This window comes from Bacillus rossius, chromosome 1, assembly GCF_032445375.1.
Source record: "Bacillus rossius redtenbacheri isolate Brsri chromosome 1, Brsri_v3, whole genome shotgun sequence".
Classification (NCBI taxonomy): domain Eukaryota; kingdom Metazoa; phylum Arthropoda; class Insecta; order Phasmatodea; family Bacillidae; genus Bacillus; species Bacillus rossius.
Window position 1 is genome coordinate 120,757,080 of NC_086330.1, and position 23,262 is coordinate 120,780,341.

Consider the following 23,262-nt stretch of genomic DNA (forward strand, 5'->3'; position numbering starts at 1 on the left):
ATTGACTTATTTTTCAAAAGCATTGCAAAGTCAGTGAAAAAATAGCGGCCAGACTTACAACAGCTTGCAAAGCTCCAAACATTAAACATAGTTAGTGAACTTGAAATGCAGATGTGGAATTTATCTTCAGGAATGGCTCAATCACCGGCAAATGATCCTCCATTTTCTATTTCTTCTCATGCTACATCTTGACGCAGCAATTCCTATGAAACTTTTTTACCATCTCCTTATCCATTGGAGAAGAATCAAACTCATATTTATTCTTCGTCTGTTGACTGTGGTTTTACTACATTACCGATTTATTGACCGCAACCTGCTGCCAAACCTGCAAATATTTCAACTTCCGGTTCTCATGATACAGAATACCAGCCGCCTTTCCAGATCATTAATAATAATTAGTTTTTTTGTAACGAATGTTTTCAGCTAGTCCTTTGAATAGACATCTCCTTTAGTGAGTATTTTCTATTATTTAAAAAAAAAATGATTTGTTTTGTATAATTCATTTATCCTCAATAAATTACTTTTGAATAACTTTAACACAGAAGACTGGAAAACAACCTCAAACATTTCAATAGACTTATTTAATATTAAGGCGATTTATTTGTGAAATTAATCCACTTTACAATTAAGGTTTGGAAACAATATTAGCAGAAATGTTTTTATTTCATTACAATATTCCTAGGAAGTCACAGATGTTTTTTCCAATCAACTGTTCAGTGATATTTTTTTCTTACCTTAGTGTGATGGCAAGTTTCTCATCAGGTGTGACAGGGTATTGACTTACGTTGCAAGCTAGCTTCTGGATGTCATCTTTTATCAAACTAAGCAGAAAATCGAACTGGGATATTGAAACCCTGAAAAATTCAGAAAATTTCTAATCTTCACGAAGATGATTTGCTATCAATGTCTGAAAGAATCCTCTTCATTTCTAGCTTTAAATAACGGATGTTTCTCAAATCTTGGTTTTGCGCAGGATTGAAGCAATTCTTTATCAAACATTTCCTCAACCAAGAGGTACTTAATTAACGCCTTCTTTCTCTTACTCAAACTCATTTCAGGCTACCTCAAAACGCACAGGAAACTCAAACAAACCACCCTTGCACAACTCTGCAAACATTTTGCCGAAAAACACGTGCGAAAAGACGCTTCTGGGTAAACACATCATAGGCGATGATCGCTACAAACGCTCCTTGCAAAACGTACCTTAAAGGATGGAATTTCATATTAATATGTGGTCTATGTGTTAATCCAGGTTATGAGCTCGCTGTAGGCCAAATTTCATCCAGATCCGTTCAGCCGCTCTGGCGTGATTAACAAACATCCATCCATCCATACTTACAAACTTTCGCGTTTATAATATTAGTAGGATTTGGATATTGTTGCGCAAGTAGTATGTAAAAAAAAATTACGTGTGTTCCTACTGTTCATCCTTTGTCCCGGTTGTTTGGTCAGGTCAGTTACATTATAAATACTTTAAAACTAAACAACCATTAAAATTAATTCACATTATTTTTAATGTCCGCTTAGTTTGAAAGTATTTATAATGTAACTGACCTGACCTAATCGACCCTTTTAATTAATTAGGCATTCACGAACACACTGCAAAATAAAAAAAAATTGTGATGGTCGAATGATAGCACAGGTCTTGTATTGCAAAATAAGAATGGTGATATCTCCTAAAGTATTTGGAATTTCCTCAAATATTACACACAAGTAATTTTCATCTGATTTTAAAGAAATGAACTGAAAGTTTGCACCCCTCAAAAAATTTGCTCCCCCAATTCATAGATAAAGTTAGTATTCCTATCCAAATGATTTGTTTGCATTAAGTAAGGAACATTAAATAATCTAAGGACTTAGTTTTAAACTGCTAACTTATAAGTTGTGTAAGTGATGTACATATTTAGTATTTAGCATGTTGCTAATGGCAAGCCTTTTTTTTTTCGTGCAGACTGGCAGCAAGAAAGAGGCTGAGAAACTGGTGAAGAATGTCATTAAGATAGTGATAAAGATAGGTGTCCTGTACCGCAACGGGCAGTTTTCTGCAGAGGAACTGCGGTTGGCAGAGAAGTTTAAAGGTCGGTTCCACGCCGCAGCGATGGCGGTGGTAAGTTTCTACGAAGTAGACTTCAGCTACGACCGCCACTACCTGCTAACAGCTCTCAACGAGTCGAGGTCCATCATGCACCAATTGGTTCGGAACCATCTGTCGGAGAAATCTCTCAACCGCATTGACTCGGTCTTTGGTTTCTTTGCCAACGCTGCCTTTCTCGATTCGATGTTCAGAAAGGATTCCGAGCACCGCGAGCTCCTGGGACAGATTGTGGCCGACATGAACAAAGCAATGGATGAAGGTGGCATGTAAACATATCATGGTAATTACATTCATATGCCATTGATTTAGAACTCCACAATTTATAGTTATCTTAAGTAACACTTGGTGGTAACAAAACCGTATTGTGCTATTATGTATTGAAAGTAATCAAAATTATTTTCCATTTAAACTGTTATGATGATGTTGAATCCCAGGTTCCAAGTTGGAATCTGCACCATTTTTAAGTTACTTTGTAAATCAATTTTTAAGCAATGGAAAATTTTGTTTTTGTCACAAAATTTGTTTTGCATGTGATTGAAACTTTGTTATTTTAACATACTGCAATGCAATTGAAAAAATAAGCTTGTGATATTAATAAATTGTTTTTTTCAAAGGGGTTAAAATGAAATTGAACAGAAAAAATACACAAAAAAAGTCGTTTTTATTTTTTGCAGTTCTGTTTGTTGCTGCTCTGAAATAGACCCAACAGTAACATTTGGCTTTTGTTATAAGCTGCTAGATTTTTTCCTTTGTTTTCCAGTTATGGCTTAACTCCATATATTTTAGCATTTGCTATTTTTTTTATGTCTTGGAATCTGGGATTAATATTTTGAAATTTATATTTTAAGATTTCTGTTTTAAAGAGAAAATTGATTTGATGGACTAATTCTATGTAAGCGATAGTCATTAAATTTGTGGCGGAAAAACATTGAAGCAGGACATTTTTCCTAATGGGCCAATTACAGGCCAGTATTAGTCTGTTATAGGGATGGCTAGCTAGTGTAAACCATTTGTGCAGTCTTTTGTGAGGTATCTAATTCACAAACTCTCAATGTAAGTTTTTAAATTAGTGAGTGAACAAAAATACTTGGCATTTTGCAGCATGCCTGGTTGTTGTGTCTAACATTAATTGAAAAAAAAAAATTCTTTTTATTTAGTTTATTCCTTAATCTTTCTCACGAACACAAATGTATTTAAGGCTTGGTTTGCTTGTCATGTTGGTTATTTCATTTTCTTGAAATTACTATTAATTAGGAGAATTTACTGTTTAAATATATTCCCATAGCTCTTTGGCAATTTCACAATCTTTTTTACAAGATATTTATGAGCTGTACAAGATCACATAAGTAATCATAAGTATGACTTGTGTGATGTTTTACCACTATTGAATAAATAATATTTAGTAAGTATATGTTTTATAATTTGAGACAAAAAATAACATGCAAAAGAGCAATTGTTATAATTTTTCTAGGAAAAAGCCTTCAAATACTAAACAGTAAAGACAAGCCAAAGAAATAATCAGCATGGTCTGTGAGACAGGGCCTTAAGAAATGCATTTTCATGTCTTGTTTGGAGAAGTAATAACACTGTCTCAAAATAGCAAAGGAAACTGTCATCAGTCTGGCCTAGTTTTATAGATTGTATTGTATGAGATTTTCCATTGAACACCCAGCGTTTGCAAATAATACACAGTATTGCTGGATAAATGGTGTGCACGCTCACTTGTAATAAATGATAACCTCTTGGGCAGCCATTGCTAAAGGAAATAAGGGGTTTCTTTTTTATCCTACTTAAATCATAAAGATGTAAAATTAATTTTTGGGCATGAAGGATAGTTTTTGGTTGTCTTGTAATTTATTAGTCAATTTATTTTTGTAAAGTTTGACAGCTATACAGTGTTGTAGTCTCACAATACTCATTTGATCAGAACTTCTTGTATTAAAGAAATTAAGCTATATTAATTTTGCCCATTAAGTTGAAATCCATTGAATTAGCATCCATCAAATCAAGGGTTGAGTTAGGAAGTATTACTAGAAGACTGTTGTACTTTTAAACTTTATTTTTTTTTATATGGCTCACTCGAGAAAAATTTGTATTTACAATTTTACTTTAAATTTTGATATTATGGTTTGTTTAAGATAATGTTTTTAGATAAAACTTTGTGTTAAATTTATTATTGATCAATTTTTTTGTTTGGAATCTATTACTAAATATGCAGATGAGTTCCACAGCATATCAACTAAATCAGTGGAATATGAATGAAACTTTATTCGCTAATAGCTAGCTAGTTAATCACCAACACCAAATTAATATGACACCTTGGCTTGGCTGGTAATATCACTGTTGTATTTTTATAATCATTTCACATGAAAAAATTTTATAATTTTTTTTATCTCTTTGGAACCTAGATATTGTACTTTTTTTACTTTTTATACTGAAACTGAATCCAATTATCAAAATGATAATAATTGATAATAGTAAGTGCTTGACATATAGTTCAGTAATAGAATAGTTTTTTAGAATGTTAATATTGTACACAGTGTAAATTCTTCACTGTTCATGGATGTATTCATTTAGTCATTATTTTAATTTTGTATTGTTTCTGTTATACTTGGAAAAATATTTTTGTGGCATGCCCATATTGTATAATAGATAGCTTGGCATGTGGTATCAGCACACATTGTATTCTGGGAGCCGTCAGCTAGTTTTGCACAAATAATAGTTGAGTTGCTTTAAGTCCAAACAAATGGATTTCCTGTGGACACCATCATGGTAAAAATATCCCTATGCACTTTAGTTAGTATGAAAGAACCTCTTTTCGTTTATACTTCAGATGACGTTCATGAAAAAACCTGGTAAACAAGATTTTGAAAATGGTTTTGGGACTTTTATTACAGATGTACAGTACAGAATACAAACAGCTATCTTATCTCAGAACATCAGCTGTTATAGCCTATACAGCAGTATGTTTCTCTGTATGAATTTTGACAGTCTGTATATATTTTTTAAAGGATTTTGTGTAATTAATTCACCAGTAAGTTTTTAATTGTTAATTTATATTAAAAAATTCTGTAGTTTTAATAAATTTTAGATGTTGTATATGGACCTGTGGAAATATTATTTTAGAATTTAGCAAATTAAATATATAATTGGTCAGTATTTTATAACATTAAATCCTTTATACTGAAATAAGTTCAAAGGAATTCATAGTTCATTGTATGACTTAATTTACTTTAAGTACTGTACTAATAATTTTCTTTCTTTCCCTACATGAAGTGTTTTTAGTTCTACTGCAGTTTTATTATTACATATAACAGGGTGGCCAGCCAACCGGGAAATCGGGAAATACGGGAAATAGCCAGGATTTCTTAAAGAAACCAGGAATACCTGGAATCAACCAGGAATTTTTATTAGAACCGGGAATTTTTTTATGAAGTAACGATCACAATAACATACGGCTGTTAAATGAGCACGTTCACCACCCGTCGAAGCACGACAGTGTGCTCGTGTGCTATATTTTGTGAAAGTTAATTTGTTCATATTGCATTTAAAAACTTTTGTAGTACGTAAGAAACCGTTAACAATTCAGACTTCCATACTTATTATGTTTCTGTATTCAAAAGCAACAGCATTTTGGCTGAAAATGTTGTTGTAGGATGGTAGTAATTTCTCGCACGGCATGTTGGTAGCACTAGTTTTGTATGTATATTTGTTTTTACTTTGCACTCATGTTGTTGCGTCACGGTATCACGGATACTTTTCTAGAGTTTTTTTTAAAAGTTTAGTTGTGCGGGACGTTGTTTTGAATCTTTTAATCTAACATGTAATTGGCGCAGACTATCAAAATGTCAACGAGTTCGGTCACCACATACAATGACAAATGTACGGAAGAGTTTGAATGGGTGGAGAAAGATCCAAAGTGCGGGACGAACCCTATTTGCAATTTCTGTAATGTTAAAATCTATATCGGTAGCATGGATGGGAAGAAAAGCATTAGCCAGCCACGCAAGAGGGGCAAAACACGTGCGTTTGGTGTCAAGTAATTTTTGTGACGTGAGATTATAAATTTTTTGTTGGTGGTAGGTTTTGTTTTAAGCAAGTTCATTGATTTAATTTTTAAGCCTATAGTTAAGTTGTATATTGTTTAACGGCAATAAAACATCATATTGTGTGTGCTTTGTGTAACAAAAATGCAAATTGTATGCAAATATTGATAAAAACCACCCTTGAAAGAACCTGGAAAAAACCAGGAATTTTATTATCCCAGAAGAGTGGCCACCCTGATATAATCATGTAGCATCATAAAATTTAAACTATAGCTACATATAGCCAGCACAAGTTTCTTAGCTCATTTACAATTAATAAAATCAGACAAAAATGTCCTCACTGTGCATCTGATTAATTTTTACCTGTTTAGTGGAATAGCCTCAACACATACTCCGACACATACATCTACAGACCAATTCCAAATTCATCTCTTACATGCTTATTTAAATGTACAAACTGCCCGTATTCGTGCAAAAATAGCTGTCGCTACCCAAAATGCAATTCACAAATACTCCTGGCCAAACCACTTGTTGACAGCTAGGGAATGCAATCTTGAGACGAGATCGCTAAGTCGAGATCTCGAGGGATCAGAAATTAGATCTCGGCGAGATCTCATCATTGTCGAGATCTCGAATGGATTTCGAAAAGTATTGTTTTAATTAGATAACTGAACATGATTGAAACTGCTTAGTAGTTGTGATTATGATGCGAGTAAGATTTAACATGAATTATTGAAAAAAAAGTCTTTATTTTTATAATTTTTTACTTATGTTATGTTAATGAACTCAAAAATTCAGACCCGTAAAATCTCTTAATAAGAAAGTACTTATTTTAACAAAGATAATGATAGTGAAAACAAAAATTTACAAAAATTGCTATTTCCAAAATCACTCTTAAACTAGGAGTGATTACGAGTGATCACTCCTAACTAAATTAAAAGTGATTTTGGAAATAGCTTCTTAAAAAACATGTAGTGCTTAGAGTGCTGTCAGATAAACTCCATCTTATGTCATTCGCTATGTAGCCAGCGGCTGAAAAGGCCCTCTCTGATTCTACGCTAGTTGGTATCAGCATGAGCAAGCTGTTGTATGCAAATTGCAAAAACATACCCCTCGATCCTCCACACTCATAGAGATCCATCTCTTTTTTAATCACGGACTCTAGCCTGTCTGTAATTGTAGCAACCCGCGAGAAAGGACTTTTACAGGCTTTCAATGTATCTTCTAGTTCCTCTTGAAGATTTTGTAACCATGTTGACAAGCCCTATATTCAGAGAGCCACTGCTCATCAACTGAGTCTATTGGGTGCTAAGAAAATAAATAAATAAATAAATAAATAAATAAATAAATAAATAAATAAAGACTTCTATTTGATCTTACAGCAGCACGTAAATTCATATCCTCTGCAATCATTGAAAGATGCAAGTCATCCTCGTTTGCCAAGTTGAGTATCTGGTTGTTTAGTGCTGCGATGTAATCGTCTGATTATATTCTTAATTTCCTTTCTTATAATATACTTGCTAGGTAATTGAAAAGATTCGTTGCCCTTCAATAGTTCTAAATCATCCTGATAACTAGCCGGATTTTTTAAAATACAACAATGCAGCAGTTGCATTTATGCGTCACTCGGAGATCCGTTTTTTTTCATCGACTTGGCTAGTTTTTCTGACAGTGGAGTCTTCTGGTCCTCTAATTTGCGAAGCATGAACCGCAACATATATTCTGCACTTACTAAATCTGTATCGCGGTGGCACAATACCTCGAAGGCCAGTTTTATTGGCTGGAATGTATTTTCAAAGTCGCTAAGGGCTGCATGTTCTTCATCCGTGAAAGAGTAATCTGAATTAGAACTGAGAGAGAGATCGATTAAAGCCTTGGCCACACACTGTTTTACTTTATTGTATGTGCTTATCATATTGCAAAGGCTAGACCAACGAGTTTTACAATCAAGAACCATTTGAATTGTCTTGCCACCAAACTCCTGCAGAATGTAATTCTGAAGGATATCATTCTTGGTGGGAGAGTTCTTAAAAAAATTGACACATTTTCTTAGTTTTGCTACAATCGAATGGTATTCCGAAGCCAGATCAGCTTGTCTTACAGGTAAAGAAAAGTATAAACCATCGTAACTATCTGGGTTATCTTCCAATTCTTCCTCCTCTTCTGTGCTGTGATTCGTGTTTTGTTCAGGATTAGGTTCTAGATTTTTTTTATAAATGATGTCTGTTATACCCAACTGTATCCCGTGTGCGTAGCAAAGCTGTTGAAGCGGTTCAATCAGACGTCCATTTTTCTTCATGATACTGGCTCCGTCTGTGGTTATACCAACTATGTTATTGTCTAGGGATAAATCATAATCTAATAGTTTTTTTTTTTTTTTTTTTTTTTAAAAAAAGCTGAACACAAGACTCTGAGGACATACTTCCAAATATGCGTTCCAGTCCATGATTCCAGAAAGTAGGCTGGTTGTTGATAGTTGTATGGACATTAATATTCAGAAAGCGCCTAATCATTCCAGACGTCCATTCACCAAAAGAGAGTGTAAATATATAGTCTTCGTTCTTTAGCTTTCAAAGATAATCTTTCACTTTCATTTTGAGTGTCATACCATAATTCATCACAATTAATTTAATAGTGTTTGGTGAAGAAGGTAATTTATAATTGTTACCTTTTGAAGCAAAAAGATTCTTTATGTCCTCGGATGTGCAGAAAACTTGAAAAGGCAATCCATTTTTCGCTACCATTTGAGAAATCATTTTTTCTTTAGTCACGTCACAGTCGGATTGAAAGTAATCACTGATTTTCTTCTTTTTAGGGGGCGTTTGGCATTCGCTATTTTCTTGAGCCTCTTTGGCATATGCATATGGTGGCACTGACTACATTGTAGTAGACGCTGACGACGACGACGATGCAGCATCGAGTTGCAGAGTGGTTGATGTGCTTCGAACCTCCCGCATTCAATGTTTTTGTGTCAATTTTGTGGATTGACTTCATATGGACATGAAATCCTTTTGTGGAACTGGCTGTAGTTTTCAGAATAGCTTTACATATTTTGCATTGGGCTGTCAAATGATTCACCACTTTCTCAAAATATCTCCATACCAGCAACAAACTATTAAACTCCATGTAAGGTTAATTTTGATTGTTTGTCGACATTTTAAAAGTAGTAACTTAACAGTCTAGCACTTGCGTAACAAAATAATACAAATTTTCATTCAATTAACCCATAAAGTCACGTAATTTAAGCACACCGTGACAGTAACTGCACAACCAAAACAATTGTAAACAAACAAGTGCCTGCACGCACTTGAATATCTTCAGCTCACTTACTCTAGTCAGAACTATATGACTTATTCTTTTCTATTCCACTCGCCCAACATCGTGAATACTCGGGAATAGTCGGGATAGTTTGCGTATGCAGTCCGACACTTTCCTTCGCCAGTCAGCGACTCGCTCGCGTGCAGAAAACACGCGTCATGCGTCGCTGACTACTGCTGCTCGATATCGTCAATCTCGGCTGAGATCTCGTCATTTTATGCTTCGAGATTGATCTCGAAAAATGAGGCGAGATCTCGGATGATCGGGATCTCGCGAGATCGAGATTGCATTCCCTATTGATAGCAAATCAAGTATATTTAAGCATTATTCTATCATTAATCTAACATGAGCAAGAATGTGAACATCTATCTTGTTAAGGTTCGGTCTTACACAGAAAGTAGATTTTTTTTTTGCTTTACTTTGCTCTGTAAATTTTAACACCTACCTCTCTTACATGTGTTGTTCTATTATAAATATTTTCAACAGATATTCACTAAGTTTAATGTAATGTATGTAAAAAGTCATGCTAGTGTTTGTAATTATATCACATTATCTTATACTTAGTAAAGTAAATATCTGTTGTAAATATTTGTGACAATACAACAAATTCAAGAGACATAATGTGTTGAATTTACAGACATAGCCCTTACTAATAGGTATAATTAGAAAATTAAAAGAAAAATCAACATGGTGCGTAAGTCCAAGCCTTAAGCTCACTTTTAACAAACATGTGGTTTGGGGGTTACCGTCAAGTCAACTAAATATTGTTAAGATGAAATTGTTTACATATTATTTTAATCAATATTGATGTTCTGATTTTTTTCTTATGTTGTGCAAGTGATACATAGACTTACTTTAAATTATTAATGTAGATGCTAGAAGTGAAATTATGTTTGCATGAACTTTTATCTTCTTTTGAGATAACATTTGCTATAAAACAACTGAGCTTTTTTTCTTCATATTTAATGAAGAAACACTTTTTCTTTCTGTGATTTATAGAAATATTTTGTGTTGATATTATTGTTTTGTTGTTACTAAACTTGAATTTGGATTAAGGTTCATATTTTAAGCAAATAAATTAAAATGTACAACAAATGCAGGCTTTCTAACTACTATAATTGCATTTAAACATGCAGATATATGGTAATGGTTTATACTATAACTTGTTTGAAAGCCTGTGTAAGAGCATTTTTTAATAAGTTTGATCAATGTAGTGTGATCAGTCTATTCATAAAGAATTGTGTGTGTACTGTGGTATAAAGGACATTTTAATAATTCTTTAGCCCTTACCGGGAGTAATGTAATGCCACGACTTCCGGTACGGCTAGATGGTTTGGTGAATCATCTGTATGAATGATTATTGGCTAGAGGTAGTGTGCTTTGTCAATATGAAAGGTAGTTCAACAAATTATTTTTGCGAATAGTTTGGATTAACTTTCAGGTGAGAGTTTTTTAAGATGTAGTGAACGCCGGAACATTGTTGATTTGAGTTTACCTATATTTTATTTTGGGCTTAGGCTGAGTTGCCATTCCATAAAACTGTTTTTAAAGTAAAATGCACAAAATTTAGTCTGAGATGGTTTGAAGCTTGTACTGCTCAAATTGACAGAAGAATCCATCTTGCATGTAAAATTCTGTTGAACTTCGACAGTAGAGTTTATTTGCCTGGCTTTGTTATATATTTGAGCCTTTGTTATTGTGAATATTTTTAATACTATGATACTCAATATAAGTACGTACATCCACTCCTCGAAGCAATGCTTTAAAAATACGAAAAAACAGAACACTAATCAAAACAGCGCTAATCAAACACTTTTTTCCATAAGAGTATGTTAATCAAAATAGTTTTCCAAACAGGTAAGTGTGCTTGCTGATTACCATTTTAATCAAGACACTACTCCAATTAAAATTGTATTACAATACTAATATATGTCTAAATACATTTGGAAATAAATATTCACATAAAAGAAAAATATGCTACTTCAAATCTATGACTGTGCTACTTCAAATTATGCCTTAAAATATTGGCTTTGTTACTCTATACTGCACAAATTGAACAGCGTTACTTCGAGGAGCAGGTGTATTTATTTTAATTTGAAGTATTTTTTTTAATTCAGGGTGCTAATATTAGAGACATGTTTATATTCAAAATTTTGACTTCGTATTCATTTTGGTGTGTATGTGTCTTGAGGCTTAACATCAGATAATGAGATCTAGATTCATAGGAAAGAGGTTTTTTGACTTCAATTTCTCAACATAATGTGGCGGCAATTTACAGCACACAGTTGTTAAGTAATTTTTTATTGAGGGAAAAAAATATTTTTAAAATTCTGGTTTGGTTTTTATTTAGTTCTCTCTTTGTGACTTGTGTTCTTTAAGCTTGGCTCAAAAACTGACTTGCATTGGAATTTTTTTTTCTACTAAACTCGAGTTGGCTCAAGTTTGTAACATTGAAACTCAGCCATCTCTTTGTTAAATTACTATAAATCGTTCGAGGAGATCTAGGTACGTTAATATATTTTGGCCAATGTTTGGTACAGCAGTATCTGTTGAATTTCATGTGCTCATGTAGTTTGTTCTGTTGTATTTGTATTTATGTTTGCAACTACGCAAGCACGTGATAATGAGATTGGGTGTTGGTAAGAGATGGGGCTGCTGTGAAATGAAGTGGAAGCCGTGAATAAAGAGACTAGGAGCTAAAGAATTTGATAAGTTATCTACACAACAGTCATAGAAGTGGCTGTAAAAATATTTATTAATTCTGGTATTACATACTTTAATCCTGCAGTTCCTATCAGCACTCTCTTCTTTTTATGCCATTTTGTACTAACATTTTTTTATTATTTGTTTTTTTGAAAATGAATTCTAGCATAGAGGTTAGCAATTATGGTCTCATTTTTCAGTTGTGCCTTCAAATTAAGTTATAGTACCACAATAGTGAATAAAAATATAGTTAAAGTAGAATAGATATGCATAATTTATTTGACCTTGTAGATACCACCCGTGCTAGCCGAATATCTCTTGGTCATAAACATAAAAAATATAACTAAATGTTTTTTTTTAGTTGTCAAGATACTGATAGATTGTGGTCATGCAAAAATGTGCAGAACAAAAAATTTGGCAATCTGCTGATGAAAATACTACTAATCATTACGCTTTTGTAATTATGTGACTTGCTGTACAGTCATTCATGGCTCAAAAGTTGACTGCTTTTTGAACTACTCATCAAATACTCCACATTGCTTATAATATCCTTTTTCTTCATGGTACATATAGTTTAGTTGATCCTAATTTGTAGGTTGCATACTTATAAAAAAAGTTTTTTTTTTGTGATAAATTACTATAGTTTATAATCTTAGGAGATTATAGCACAGCTGACATTTTGTTAGACTGACTTCAAAGCAATATTCCTTATATACCTGTGTGTATTATTGAGATACTTGTGATTATTATTAACTCATTTACATTAAAAATGATTTTGTTAAAAATTTTGTGAGGTTTTTATTAGTTGATTTACAATTTCATTTTTTATATAAAACAATTTTAATTTTTGTGAGGTTTTATTATTTAATATACATTTTCACTTTTTATAGAAAAATGAAATAGGTACTATTTATTCAAACCACACAAGTTTAAGGTAAATTTTTTTAACAGATTCTATGTTAAATCAGGTCTGAATGAAAAGTTTTCAAAAAGAAAGTGTTAAAACAAGAAAGCAATGGTCATCTGCTATCTAATTTTTGTGGTACAATGTACTTGTAAATGCTCAATTTGTCACTGTTTTTGACCACATTGTGATTTTTGAGAAGTGATATTATATTAATTCTTATTTAGAAAACATTCCTTCAGACCAAAGGTCAATTTTTTTTTTTACATAAACCAGTTTTATATTAGCATTTTATTTGGAATATTTTTAAAGAGTTAATAAATGTGTCATGTATATTGTGTATTTTAAACTAAAGTATTTGTGATTCTAGTATTTTATTTTTTTATTTGACCAATGATGTAAATATGATTGGTCAAAATTATTTATACGTTGAAGTATAGTCATTGAGCAAAGTTTTCATATTAATTTTTGGTCACTGTATTCTCCCTAGGTATCTTGTACCTTGCACCATATACCAGAAAATACTGGAAAATAAAATTTCCCGTCTGTCCTGTATAGTAACAGCAACCAAGGGAACCATGTTACTATGCATTTCAGTTATTTCTGTACAGAGTATTTTCTTATTTACTCACTAATACTCATAACTATGCATATTCATTTGAGAAAGTAATAAATTTTTTTTTAATAGCTTAGTAGAATGGGTAAATGTAAAACTTGGGCTTACATTCTCTGATAACTTTTTTTTTTTACTGAAAAAATATATACATCTGTTGTGTGTTGCTTTGAATTTGCGTGAACTTCCATTGCGAATGCAGTTTCAGTACTTTAATTAATATTTAATTTTGTGTGTTTGAAGTATTATTTTGATGATAATAATAATGAAGCAAAAATGTTTATTTGTTATGGTTTAAGACCAAATAACTCTCAATTTCAATGGTAATAGTCTAGAAATGTAAACTATGTAATCATATTGTATGTTTGTAACATTTCAACTTACAGTTAAGTGCCTCATAGTTTCTCAGGTTGTGTCTGATCCATGTTTTTTACTTTATTTCTGCTAGCTATAATGAGTTAATTTTTAAGGTTGTTTAACACAGAAATATGCATGAGCATAGCAGTTTTTGATTTCAAATGTACATGCGTGTTTGTATAATTTAATTATGTTAAATTTTCAAGCATTATTTTTTGTTTATTTTAGCTGTGTTCAATTTCATTTAAAGATTTCATTTAAAGATTTTATTACTGAGAAAATTGTATAGTTTCAATCAACAAAATTTTTTTTACTTAGAAATGCTTTGTATTACCACTTAATAATGTGTTTGAAAAAGTGCTGTCAATAAAATCATTGATCAAACTGTCAAGCTAATTTTCTCAGGTAATGACCAATAATTTTGTGGTAGGAAACAGTCTTTGGAATTTGTGTATCATTGATCATTCTGCACATGTTCTGTATGTATGTTTAAATGGTGTAATTGTCAAGATTTTTGTTTTCATACTTGAATTTCAGTATATTTACACCTACAGTTTTGCGTGGAATGATGTGTTTGCAAAACTGTGTGTATACATGAAAATTTTTGTATATTTACATGTGTACTATGTTATGTTTTTAATTATAACATTGTTTTAAAGGTTTGTTTTGTGCGAACAGTTAAAGTTTTGTTCAAAATGTCAACTGATACAGTTGTAATTAAGAGCAGAACTATATGTTGCCTTCATAATTACGGAACCTGGTTGCTTAAAGCAGCGCTAGTCATAGGCAAACCACAATGGACACAAGTTAAAACTTGCAAATGCATTGTGTTTCGGGTGATACTCAAGAGTACTGTTTAGTTAGCTTCAGCCCTGGTTTATCCCACAGCCAAATGGCGTGGAATGTTAGTTATGATCTTAGTATGTAGAGATTAAACATTTATGGCACTGGTTTCAGACAAAGTAAAGTGTGTGATAAGTTTTATCTAAAAAAAAAATAATAAAAATAATGAAATGTACTAAGGTAAGTGCACCGGTACTCGTCACTGCTCCAATGGTCGTCACTAGCAACTTCAAATGTAAATAATAGAGAAGTAGCTCAATATATCGCCAACTTAAGTATTGACAAAAATTTGGTCGACGTTCTAGCTGAAATTACCACAATAGTTTTCGGAACAAACACTATTTTCAATCAAAAAAAGTCCGTGCATCAAAAGTTCGTAGAGCAGTGAAGATAAATAGGGGAATTCCTATACTAAAACACTAAGGACGTTAGTGCACATTTTTACTTCTAATTCTGTAATTTTTCATGTTTATTCGTGATGTTTTGTGCTGAATGTGTTAGTTAAATGTTCTTGAAGAGGTGAAAGTGTTTATTTAAAAAAATTCGTTTTCTTTGTATGATTTAGTTAGGGTGACGAAAACTGGATCAATAAAAACCTTGTATTGCTAGTGTTCGTCATACCTGACGAGCACTGGTACATTTAATATTTTATTTAAAGTTGTGCTAAGTTACACCCTAAAGTTCTTAAATAATATTGGTTCTTTGTTGTTAATAGACAAAGTAAGTTATTATGATCAGATCCAGTAGTCGTCACCTATGACGACTTCCGATGCATGTGTATGACGACTTCTGGGTCGGAAATTACTTTACTTTATTGATTGCAGAAATTGTGTAGGCATTGTTGTTTACATTAATTTAGGGGTCATTCGATATATATTTTGACATTAATAAGTAAATTAAACATTGTAATGTGCCTCGTTCTTTAATTACAGGGCAAAATGCCAAAACGGAAAATACTGTTGTATGAAGAGTCAGCCATGGAAGCTGCTCTTAAAGATGTAGCGAATGGTATGAGTATAAAATGAGCAGCGGAAAAAAATAGTGTGCCAAGGAACACATTGTCCGATAAACACAAAGGCAAATCGCCCTTGGGTAGGAAGATGGGCCCTGATTCATTTTTAAATTTTACTTGTGATACTGCATAACATGCTATGTTATGTTGCAGCAACGAATCGAGTCGTATTGCGTACGCGTACAGTATGACGTCGCGTAAATAATAATAAATAGAATATAAACAATTAACAATATTTGATAATTAAACCGTTTTTGTTAACCAAGAAACAATTAAATCTCATTAGAGCGGCTTTATTATATCTCTTTTAAGATAAGAACAAAAAAACGTGAAAATACGCGATAGTGAAAAACAAAAACATACATATTTCTAATTTGTAAAAAAATACTTTGTTACGTTGTTTCTGTTCCAATCTCAAACTTTGTCTACACACATAATACCTTTAATAAACAGTAAAAAAACTTAGACGAGGAATTTCCAAATTATACTTTATTAATAAACAAACATCGTTCTTTGTAACGTAAATTCATCGAATATGCGCGCGCATGCGTAAAATATACGAGAAATGCGAGTAACAAAATACAGCCGTGTGTAACGTTTCGTTACTCGTTACTAGACGGCACACCCGTTACTCAGTAACGAATACATACGGTTTGCTACAGCTCTAATATTTTCATGTTAGTTGTGCTGTCCCTCTTTGTTCCGTGAGTGCTGTAAGTAAATTCAAAATTTAATGAGGATTATTCATTATATTACTGAACGATCTTTATGAAATGCCATTTTGATGTTTAAAATATAGTACCAAATAAAATTTGAAGCCCAAATAGTACAATACTATCATTCTGGATCCATGAATTAAAACTAATGCAGCCGAAATCGCACATGACGACTACTGGCACAAACATGTGACGAACACTGGCAAACACGAAAATTTGCATGACGACTACTGGCTCGAAATCACACTTTTTTCAAAATTATAAATCTACAAAAATAATTTGTGTTTATCGAAGAGTGTTGGATAGCATTGTAGAGTAAAGTTTGAGGTTAAAAACAAACATGTAGGGGCAGTAATACACCTACGAGGTTATGTACACAATTTTTTTTTTCTAAAACTCTTCTTAGCATGACGACTACTGGTACATTTACCTTACATAGTTTTAGTTGTGTGCCATCAATTTTTCTCTGTGCAAAACAATGTTATTTAAACTGTGTGTAAGACCATGAATTGTAACTTTTGTTTACAAGTTATGCTGAACTTACTTTGTGTATGCAGTGCCATAATAAACATATGTGTCAGTGTGTATCTGATGCAATCACATTGGAACACACTTTTTCCATAAATTATAGTACAATAGAATCCTGTTATAATGTTTTCCCGCTTATATATAATTTTTTTAAAGTCCCAACATTTTCCCATAAGGGCAATGTATTAATTACATTCAGTGTATAAAATTTCATGAATTATGCATTTCCTGCTTATAACGTTTGTTTTCTAAAATTAAAGAAATGGAAAACCTTGCCATCCTGGTGTCGTTTTAGATGTACGTACGTAGTTATACAATATTTTAGTTTACAACTTTTCCATGATTGCACAAAAAAAAATTTTATTGGTTATAAAGTTTAATTTATTTAATTCATAGATAGGAATCCACTTTAAATGTTATGGTTATGAATTGTGAGATAATTTTACAGAAATATAGTTTTGTCTGTAATTTAAAGACAAAAAAAGTAGAAGTTGAAAGCTAGAAGCACCATGAAGTTGAAGGAAAATAGCTTGGTTTGAGAAAAAATTCAAGCATCAGTGGTTTTAGAATGAAATTCGTTTACATAGCTTGATGAGTCCATTGGTAAAAAAATCCAAACACTGACAAATGCTAAATTATTTCTTACTTATAACGGTCTACTGTCTTCAATTGATGAGGATGTGTTTAAAAGGTAGTTGCATTTAGAACTTCTAGTGTTTGTTCGAACCGTGTATTGTATTTTTACCACACTCGGGGAAATAGGCGGTATACACATACTACGTTCTGACTTTGGTGGCATGGAGATATATAATTCACAAAAATTTAATTTTCTAACTTATTTACTGCACACACTGGCATATGTAGTGGCATTGAGTCACTCATGTGTGTCACAATGCACAAACTTTAATTTGGGCGTGGAATAATAATTTTATATGAAATATTTTCTTCAAAATGTTGGAGTTGCGCATAATTCATAATTTTCCATGATGACTTTACTGTTTAATATTCTGTGGTTTTCAGTCCACGAAATTTCCAGTAACATGGTTATTGTGAAAAACATATCTGACTTGTTATATCAATTTAATATCGTGCTTTATAACATATCTGCTCTAAAAATTTTTTTTATATTCTTGAATCATTCCCATTAGATCAATAATTATTTGTTTGTTTATTTGCCCTTATAAGAATTGGTAAGTTACAAACAATTATAAAAAAAATTATACAAATAGAAAACTAGCTTGAGTAAAATATACTAATAACTATAATAGTCCTTATTACTACACAAAGCATCACACACTGACAGATTCAGTTAATTTAGTCACAGAGTGTTTCTTGTATTTTTGTCATTTATTTTTTGTCATGCTTGGTAGAATTGGGCAAATGTTCATTTTTTCTCTCAAAAATAAAAAGGGAACAGAAAGATTATTTTTATAAACAAACTAATATTACAAAAAAATTGAAAGCTGGTCTCTTTGATATTGGTTTTGTTTTACATAATATTTACAAAAGCCTATATCTTAATCTGACCAAAGTTTCTTTGTGTTTTGGGGTAAATGTGTTACATGAGAAACATAGCAAACTGTTGTAAAACAATAAATGCATTGTGAAATTTATTTTACATATTCAGTTAAACCTGCAAAAAAAAATTCATGATATGTGCAACTATTTTTTTAAAATGTAAAATTGGTGTTTGATATTTCATGATAAAAAATTGTATGTAATATCAACTTAATGTGTATATAGTTAAGTATATTTATCCTTGTGATTCTTTCAGATTGTATCTAGTCAGTGTGCACTATCACATTTGTAACAGCTTACAAAAACCAAAAGTAAAATTACTGAGTCAAATGTTGAACTGTACAATAAATTAAAAAAGTTAATTTCTGGTGCAAGTTGTTTTGTTGGAAGGGCACATGGTGTGGGATTTAAATCACTATTATGTATGCTTAGATGGTAGATGTGTGTACAGCACAAATCATGGCTAAAGTAGTAATAATAGCTGTAACCTCCCAATGCTTTTTGTCTAATTGAATTTGTGTATTTTTTGTATATTTTTTATTTATTAAATATTTTAATAAAATTTATTTAAATTTTAATGTGAACAATTATTCTTTTAAAAACTAAAGCTGGTCATCCCAAATGTTGGTTGCTGATTTTTTGAGCTTATTATTAGCTATATATAATTTATAGCTTTAACTGGAATTTTGTTAGGTCATACAAACACAATCAAGTACAACATATTTTACTTTGAGCATTGCATTGTTATGAATGAATGGTTTTATTTTTAACTGTCTTGCAAACATCTGAGCAGTGGAGTGAAATGGATAGTTGCAATGACATCAATAATTATTTATAGCAAGGATGTCAAATTGGGGAAACAGTAGTTGAAGGAAGTGAAATGGCCTGTCGTTTACAACTGTAACCAAATAGTGTACAACTGTAACCAAGTACACAGGCATGACCAATACTTTTGTGTTTCCATATCCAACCAGAATAAAATAAAACTAGCATAAAACAACTAAGGGTATGTGTGAAGCTTCAGAAATTTGAAGCCAAATTGAAAACTAATTATTTTAGACTTTGGAAAAATTATAAAACTTCAAATATTCCAGAGGTTATTTAAGAGCCGGCTTTAACTGTGCCATGAACTAATACTGCATTATCGGCTAACCGAATTTACCAGGAAAATAACCAGTCAAGTTGTTACAAATAAATTATAACAGTCAACGAACAGATAGTGCATTATCTGAGTCTGTAAAACAAGCACAATGCAGAGCCCACCCGACAACTTCTTTGTTTCGAAACATGGTGAATGAAAGGAAACTTGTATAGGTTGATCTGGTATAAAACTTTCAGCTACAAACTTTAAAAATACACACTCAGCTATCTTGACGTACTATAATATATTTTCCAGTAAATAATACACATACTTACTTTAGTTTCTCTTCCCTTCCCCTCCTATTTTTATTTTATCAACTACAGAATATGTTTTACATTTCTGAGCCCCGACAATAGGAACAGATGGAGATTAATTTGAACTCCTGCAAACAGACAACAGTTCCTCTTAACAAAAGGACAGGTATTTTTACTTCTCCCTTCCAAGTACCTACCACTTCTGAGTGCAAATAACAAAAGAGACCCATGCATAATGATTATTATTTAAGCTTTGGTTGGATTTGTTTAAGTTAAGCTGCAATTGGACAATATAGTATGAATCAATGATTTTGTCTGTACCAACAGTAACTGTTTAGATTATGTTGTTTTGTTAAGCTATTTATATATAAACTGTGGGAGAGGTGGCAATATTATATGTTCCAAATTTGGACTATATTTTCTGGTACTGAATAACTGAGAGAAATTTTTTTACAGTGTTTAAGAATTTGCTGATTAGTCTGTTTCTATCTTTTTGAAAATATGTTTTGTTATAGGCAATAATTATAATCCTACATAAGTAATCTTACTATCACATCAGTAATTTTTTCATCATTGTTTTTTTTATTTACAAACAGTGGAAGTTGGTTAGCTTGATAATTGTTTCCCCCATTCTTCTTATTAGTGTGGTATGCAGGGTGTGCTGATAAAAACACCTTCTCGATCACAAAGTTGTAGTTATGGAATTTTCATAATGAAGCAAAAAATTGAACTTCACCTAAATTAATTTTCTTTGATTTCAATTATCACAATTGGTCTTTGCACATCCTATAAACAACCCTGTTACAACGTATTTGTATGTAAAAGTAAATGCTCGAAAAAAAATTATTTCTTAATTTTCACTAACTGAAATAGTTCTCAAACAACCAAACTTGCATCATAGGTTTTGCCTAGGTGATACTAAATACATTTTCTTGTATGTATAGTGTAGTGACACAATTTAATAAGTCCCAGTAGAGTTTCTAAACTGTAGTACCTATGTGTACTGTGAGAGTATTCTCCAACAATAATGAGTAAAACAAAATTTATCTCCTAAATAGGGATATTAATGCAATAAGTTTGGTACGTTTGAATGATAACTGTCAGACAGCCACTAATTAAAAATTATCTTAAATAAATTAAAAAAAAAAACAGAATTTGTATATAACTATCATATACTTGACAAATTCCATGAACAATTAACTGTAACATGAATTTGGACATATTTAACAAATAATAATAATTAATTTAACATATTTAAGTTATATTAATAAGCAAGTTAGGTAATGATGATTATAACCGTTGCTCATTAAGATAACTCAATTTAGCTATAATACCATAATATCAAGTGAGTATTCAACTAACTAGGTAAAAGTAAAATTTCATCAAGTTAAAATATTGAATGACTTCAATAGCAATGGTATGAATCAAAATATTCTTGGTTAAACTAAAATTTTACCAAGGAATACAATTATTTGAATATAAACTGTTAGAGTTAATGTATTTACATAAGGAGATTGATGCAAAATGTTAATGCACAATTAATTAGTTAATACAAAAAAATTAATGTCACAAACTATTACAGTCTTTCTTGAATTCCTGAAGATAACTAGAGGTGATCATTGGCTTTCATTCTGAAGATGACTAATATTTCGCCTGAGGATGATACAGAGTCATCTACTTGAGCCGAAATACAACGATCAGCCAAGGGAAGGTCAACTGGGGAGAACAGCAACTAGAATGTTGGCACAAACATCTTTCCTTCCTTCTTTCAATGACTATGTGTCCGCTCAAACTGGTAAGTATTGTTGCCTTGTAGTTGTAACTCTTCCAGGATAGCCCAATGAAGTTTCGTCTTGTAGTATTTGCTATAAGCTGAACATAGATTTACTATTCCCTTCAGTGCTATTCATGGTTTTCTGTATCGTAGAATCTTCTCTAAGTATTGGTCAGAAATCTTCTACACTAACGAATGCCATGAAGATTAAAGCTCCCAAACTTAAGTATGGCAGCGACACAAGGTTAAGTTGTACAGAACAGCTTTGAATATGTCCCAAGCTGCCAATATCACATGGAAATTTACAGGAATTAGAGACTGACATTGAGAGGCCTACCCGCCCATGATGTTTCAGTGCCAAGAACTGGGTTGTATCCAGTATGATTCCCTGATGTGTAAGAAGACATTGCAGCCAGAAGAGCAGCAGTATGTTTGCTGGATTAAGCTAAACGAAGCAAACCGTTCCGAAGAATATGACACCTGCCAAGAACTATGACTTTCGACTGCCCAATGTTTAAGAAGACATCACAACGAGAACAACTTAAACATATAACTCATTCAGTGGTGTAAGTGGAAAGCAGTGTTAGGAAAATAAATTTACAGAGATGCTGAGTTTACTTTGCGCAAGAGGCACTATGCCCCATGTTTTCACTCAGATAGATCCCTGCCATGTGTCTGTGATCACTGCTTCTGCATTTCCCTTTCTTCCATGAGATTAAGGAGGCTTCCAACCCAAGCACATGACCTTGAATTATAAGTAGTAGCAAGTTGTAGGCTGCAGATAAAGGATATTTGTTTACAGCATAGTATAAAAGATATGAGACAAATTCTGCATGCTACCTACATAACCATGTTGCCCGACCGAATGGGATAGTCTTGGTTCAGCACTACCCGCATGTAAATGTCGTCTTTGACTGCGAAACTAAGTGAGAAGAAGACTGTTCAGCTGGTAGGAGAGACTTCGCATCTGAAAGACGGAGACCCGTGTTGATATATGCAATAAAGTATGCTCGTCAACATTGATAGAAGTGTGTTCATGGACTGTGCTGCAGAGACGAGGATTGTCAAGTGAGTAAATTACTGTTGAGTCAGACTCCAGTTACATTTGTAAATAGTAGCATAATTAGGTTAATATTCGTATTTCGGCAGACTTTTGAACTGGTTTCTTTTATTCGAGATTAAGTTTGTAGCCATGATATTGACGTCATCCCGACCGTGGCCTCTTAAGCCCGTGCTCCGCACCGCTAGTACCCAATCCCATTTTCGGAGCGCACCCCCAGCCCAGCGGGAATGAGTCAGGCGAACGCCTCGGGCGTGACCCCAATAGACGTAAAGAAACTTAAGGGCTGGGAACCCCGGGGGCTTGAACCCATAAAACAATTAAGGGAAAAGACATTAGGACAAAATTACTAATTCCCAGACATTAAACAAGTGCGTCGT

The 23,262-nt window shown here is 32.5% G+C and overlaps 1 protein-coding gene across 5 annotated transcripts in view; it reads left to right on the forward strand.

The window, feature by feature from the left end:
- LOC134543376 (protein salivary glands marred) overlaps positions 1-15,042 on the forward strand; it is a 36,451-nt gene extending 21,409 nt beyond the window's left edge. For all 5 annotated transcript variants that reach the window (XM_063388363.1, XM_063388364.1, XM_063388360.1 and 2 more), the window contains exon 5: positions 1,952-15,042. In XM_063388363.1, the coding sequence (XP_063244433.1) occupies positions 1,952-2,365 (414 nt within the window). In that variant the 3' untranslated portion in view covers positions 2,366-15,042. The remainder of the gene's footprint in view (positions 1-1,951) is intronic.
- The last annotated feature ends 8,220 nt before the right edge of the window (positions 15,043-23,262 follow it).